This window comes from Mytilus edulis, chromosome 10 (assembly GCF_963676685.1).
Source record: "Mytilus edulis chromosome 10, xbMytEdul2.2, whole genome shotgun sequence".
In the NCBI taxonomy this organism is placed as follows: domain Eukaryota; kingdom Metazoa; phylum Mollusca; class Bivalvia; order Mytilida; family Mytilidae; genus Mytilus; species Mytilus edulis.
In genome coordinates this window covers 64,509,807-64,515,806 of record NC_092353.1, presented here as the reverse complement: position 1 = coordinate 64,515,806, position 6,000 = coordinate 64,509,807, and the positions used below count along the sequence as shown (strand labels likewise).

The following is a 6,000-nucleotide window of genomic DNA, read 5'->3' as shown; positions in this document are numbered from 1 at the left end:
TTTCCAAAAATAGTCTGGTTGTGGGTGGAGCTATAAAGTGATATCTGTACAGTAAACATATAGGCTAGGGATAACTGTTGGGCTATTAATGTATGTTAGGACACCCAATTGCAGGATAAAAAGCAATTATTTGGGCTATTTTTTTCAGATGCTAAAACGAATCTTTCACATCCTTCTGATTATGCACTATATACCTGGATCGTACAAAATCAATTTAAAACATTAAAATTATAAAATTTTAATAAGAATAAAACAGACTATTTTTATTAAAGCATTCATTATTACAACTTTGTTCCTTAAATTTTAATCATGTTTACAGTTTAAACTTTCTCATTAAAAACAAAATGATTTAAAAGATCCCCATGTATAAACAAATGAAAGATTTATCTATGTAATTAATTCCCCAAAACTAAAATTCCTATGATATATGTAAGTGTTAAAAAACCTGTTAGCAAAACCTTATTTGGCTTAAGAAACCGAACTTGTTTTTCTGCATGGTCTTTTTCAATAAATAATACAGTAAAACCATAAATAAACCACTAAGTTAACATATCAATCTAAACTTGATCACATGGTTGGTTGAAATAAATTGTCTAAGATTAAACTGTCATCATGAATCTTTGGCCTCAAACATGTTTTTCACATCAGCTAGGGCTTTTTGGATCTGTTCTGCAAACTTCCTAGCACCCTAAAAATAATAAACATTTTCACATAACTATATAATAGTATTATAAAATATTCAACCATATTAGACTTTGTTAGTAAATATTCTGTATCAACTCCACAAAAACATGATGGTCTTGAAGTATAGATTCTAGTATAGGACCAGCCTGACATACACACAGTAATTTTATGTCACTAGAAATCAGAAGTGAGAACTTCAGCAATCTCTGAACCATGAAAATAAGGTCAATGATAATGGACATGACAGATAGGAAGTTTGTATCACAAAATAAGGTCAATGATAATGGACATGACAGATAGGAAGTTTGTATCACAAAATAAGGTCAATGATAATGGACATGACAGATAGGAAGTTTGTATCACAAAATAAGGTCAATGATAATGGACATGACAGATAGGAAGTTTGTATCACAAAATAAGGTCAATGATAATGGACATGACAGATAGGAAGTTTGTATCACAAAATAAGGTCAATGATAATGGACATGACAGATAGGAAGTTTGTATCACAAAATAAGGTCAATGATAATGGACATGACAGATAGGAAGTTTGTATCACAAAATAAGGTCAATGATAATAGACATGACAGATAGGAAGTTTGTATCACAAAATAAGGTCAATGATAATGGACATGACAGATAGGAAGTTTGTATCACAAAATAAGGTCAATGATAATGGACATGACAGATAGGAAGTTTGTATCACAAAATAAGGTCAATGATAATGGACATGACAGATAGGAAGTTTGTATCACAAAATAAGGTCAATGATAATGGACATGACAGATAGGAAGTTTGTATCACAAAATAAGGTCAATGATAATGGACATGACAGATAGGAAGTTTGTATCACAAAATAAGGTCAATGATAATGGACATGACAGATAGGAAGTTTGTATCACAAAATAAGGTCAATGATAATGGACATGACAGATAGGAAGTTTGTATCACAAGGCAACTATATACAAAATATTAAGCATAATCTTTTTGCATTTAGGTCTTCTACATTTACAAATATAAAGTTTAATACAAATATTCTAATATGACACGCTTCTTTCACTTTGTAAAAAAATACTGTGATAAAATTCTCTCAATATATGTTTAGCGCAGACTCCCAGAAGTACATAATAATGTCTGTTATACCTCCCACGTAAATCCACATGTATTGTAACCTACATGCAGACGTGTTAAAAGTTACAATTAAAAAGACCCTACAGAACCTTTAATCTTATTCTGAGGCATAACAAAAAGAATTTATGCATTAGAGATTGGAAATATGTACAAAATCAAAATAAATTAAAATTCCGTGAAATTCTATTAACGTTTCTGGCACATAAACGTCAAAGGTGAAGGTTTTTTCATAGCGTTTACCTTCTAACTTAAGTGTATGATCTGAAAAGGGGAACTATAAAGTCAACAGACAGAAAGTCTAAAATGTACAATTTGTTCAAACTTACTGTTGTTGGGCAAGAATTTTTACAAGACACATGGAAAAAGATAACATCTTCTCCAGCAATGATGTATGAGACTCCGTAACCATCATCAGCAACCGGACCAAATCCTCCTCCTGCTGATATATGTTCTGGGTGTTTCACCAGGTCTAATTTATTGGTCTGTTGGTGTGGGGTCTGAAATACAAACAAAATCCATAATATACTTTTTTCAAGGTCAAATTCATTGATCTATTAATAAGTTGTCTGCAATAAACAATTCTATAGGTCATCACTGAAATGATGAGGTGTCAGAAATAAGTACATGTTACTCTGTCATAGATTATCTCTGAGCATCTTGACAAATAAAAAATATAAAATCAAAGTACCTTTAGTGAGCAAGCTAAATCACAAATCCCCACATAAAAGGAAACACCTAGCATAGTTTCTTCTGTTTACAAGTACACAATAATCAAATAGAAATATTTTCTATAAGTACCCTTCCCCCTAAAAATTGACTATTTATCTATTATGATTTTTATCATATAAGGCAAAACTAACAATAAATGGAGAAATGCCCCTGCTTGCATATCATATTTAGTTATAAAGTGAAATAATTGAAGAACATTAAAAGTGACACTATCAAAATTCATATATTACCAAAAAAGACAGTTTGAATTTTATTGGCGTCACTTTAACCACTTTAGAGTTATGCCCCTTTATGAACAACAAAAATTGCTGAATTTTATGTTTCCATTCTCTAACTTTAGTTTGCCTCACCAAAATGCTAAGAAACTTGTACACAATGCTAATTACCACAAAATACAGATCAAGTTTGAATTTTGGGGTGGTCACTTAATTTTCTAGAGTTATGCCCCTTTACAAATGAAAAATTGCTGAACTTTTGGTTTCTGTTCTCTAAATTAAGTTTGCATCAACAAACTTTCATGAAACTTAAACACAAAACACAGATCAAGTACAAATTTGGGTAGGGTTACTTTACTGTTCATCAATTATGTCCCTTTATAAATTTATGATATGCAAGTGGGAGCATAGAAGAATTCAAGATGACAGACTAAAAGATATTTTTTCTGCTCATATTATCTTTCACATTGAACTTTATAAGGCCCTCCTATTTTTTTATCATGCCTTTACTTGCACTTACATTGTTGTTGAAGACCATACACTAATCTTCAGATATATTTGTTTTGTTTAAGGATAATTTGTCTCATGCACATCTTCCTCATATGTTTTTTGTTTTTATATAATGGGTTATCATAAAACATAAAATGAAAGAGTGATTTACCTGACTAGTGGATAATCTCCAAGGTGAACTGAGTACTTCTGTGAGGAAAGGAGAATCCTCTCCCAAGTATTTGGATACAACATACAAACAAAAGAGATGTCTGTCTATACCATGTCCTGACATAGCATTTCTATAACCTTGCTGATGTTCCTCTGCTGCTAATTTCATCAACTTGATACGTTCTTTATTCTAAAAATACCAAAATGAGATAGCATTTATATTCCAAATTAGATTACTTCTATAAGACTTTAAAAGATTTCAAAGACAGTACAAAATGGTATCTTCTTATATACACTTATCAGGGTCTTTCCATCCGTAACAAATTGTGCCTGCTATATATCTAGATAACTGGTATAATTTCATACTTTATAAAAGAGGGACGAAAGATATCAAAGGGACAGTCAAACTCATAAATCTAAAACAAACTGACAACACCATGGCTAAAAATGAAAAAGACAAACAGAAAAACAATAGTACACACGACACAACATAGAAAACTAAAGAATAAACAACACGAACCCCACCAAAAACTAGGGGTGATCTCAGGTGCTCCGGAAGGGTAAGCAGATCCTGCTCCACATGTGGCACCCGTCGTGTTATTTATGTGATTACAAATCCAGTAAATAGTCTAATTCGGTAGGTCATATTCATGAAAGGGAAGGGGATTGTAGTTACGACGTAAGGAACATATCCGTATCATTTGTGAAACTGTTATTCCATAACGGTCAACCAACTCGTGATGGCGTCAGTAAAATTTACGAAGGGATGATTTCAACTTCACCATTTGGAACTCTTGGTTTAATAGCTTCCTTGTGAGCAGCAAACCTCTATCAAGAAAATCATGATAGGAAATGCAAGCACGGGAATATCGTATCAATTGGGAGATATATACCCCGTATGCAGGTGCTGCTGGAATGTTGCTACTTAGAAATGGAAAGTTCACAATTGGAAAGCTGAAATCATCTCTTTTGTCGTAAAGTTTTGTTTTCAACCGACCCTCATTGTCAATTTCTAGATGTAAGTCAAGATATGAAGCCGACTTAACTGTATCTGTAGTATCCTTTATCTCAGTTCGATTGGATAGATGCGTTCCACATAGTCACCAAATTTTGAATTGTTTAGTGAAAGAACATCATCTATATAGCAGAAAGTAGAGTTAAAGGATATACTTCACATATATGTTAACCAGCACCCGAAGATGTGTCAAAATGTTTGTACAACTTCCTTGGTCAAAGTTCAAGGTAAAAATCTTTGGTCTCAATTGACAACCCCATGTCCTTCGGAAAAGATAGTGTTTGCTCTATATCTTGAGAACCGTTATGATTTCAAAGTTTATACTTGACATGCATATTAACCAACACCAGAGGTTGTGTCATAATGTATGTACAACTTCTTAGGTCAAGACTTTGGTTTCAGTTGACAACCCCATGTCCTATGGAGTCATATCATTATTACACTCATGCTACAGATTGGTAAGATACTACACACCCTACGGGAACACCTGCAGTTACCCCTAGTTTTGATGAACAGGGACTTGCATTGGTTATACTTTCAATGTTGTGTTACTGTGAAAGTACTTTAAATTTGTAGGGTACCAATTTTTCATGGGTTTTGTGGATTGCATTATCCATTAATTAAAGTGTCCAACAACTTGTAATAACTGATGAAATTGAAAGAAGGTTCAAAACTTATAATTGAAACACCTAAAATTACTACCATGCCAAATTCAGTACTTTTATCATCAAACCCCCATTTAATCTTAACCCATAAATTAAAACTGTATACAAGTAGTTTATAATGTGTGTGATTTTTGTGTGTGGATCTAATTAGAAACCTGTACATTTATTAACGCCTTTGCTGCAACACTAACAGCAATGAATTCATTCATTCCACAGGTGATAAAAACAGAATACCTTTTGATACTTACAGTTACAGTTGGGTCATCCATAGCTTTAGCAAACTGACAAGATTCTACAGTACATGATCGCACTGTCTCTGTTCTACCTTCCCTAAACAACCTTGTCATGGAGGATTCATATGTCAAGTCAAATTTTTTTGCTGTCTGTAAAAAACAATACAAATCATAAGTAAATAAAATGCTTCGCTGAGCACAGCTGGATTTGACCCCAGAGGTCCAACCCTGAACAATTTGGGCAAAAATGGAAACAATATTAGCTCTTGATACAGGTCTGAATCATGATTGTAATTGAATATTTGAATTTTGATGAAATCAAAGTTTAATTTTGAACAAAGTAAAAAAAAAAAAAAACTGTTATTTATACAAAGAAAAATAATGTGTTTTATGCATCCCCTCTAAAAATTATATATCTTATGGTAAAGTGTATATTATACCTAATCAAACATGTTAAATTATATTTTTTTTCTTGTTGCAGGATCATGACTATCTCTATGAAATTGAGGTTCGATTACCCCAAAAGGAAGGTTGCGTTTAATTTTGGGGAAATCATGATTATATATCTCAAAACTGTCCAATAGCGATAGCGCTAATAGTGCTAAAGCTAAATATTGTAGTGCTTAAAGAGCCTTTGGGAGAACATTGTGTGTATTGTGGTACATTTG

General features: G+C 32.5%; 1 protein-coding gene across 5 annotated transcripts in view; it reads right to left on the bottom strand.

Moving 5' to 3' along the window:
- Positions 1-222: 222 nt before the first annotated feature.
- Positions 223-6,000, bottom strand: part of LOC139492243 (carnitine O-palmitoyltransferase 1, liver isoform-like) — a 56,209-nt gene continuing 50,431 nt past the window's right edge. For all 5 annotated transcript variants that reach the window (XM_071280433.1, XM_071280431.1, XM_071280432.1 and 2 more), the window contains 4 exons: positions 5,348-5,482; positions 3,421-3,609; positions 2,142-2,312; positions 223-688 (listed from right to left, as the gene is read on the bottom strand). In XM_071280433.1, the coding sequence (XP_071136534.1) occupies positions 611-688; positions 2,142-2,312; positions 3,421-3,609; positions 5,348-5,482 (573 nt within the window). In that variant the 3' untranslated portion in view covers positions 223-610. The remainder of the gene's footprint in view (positions 689-2,141; positions 2,313-3,420; positions 3,610-5,347; positions 5,483-6,000) is intronic.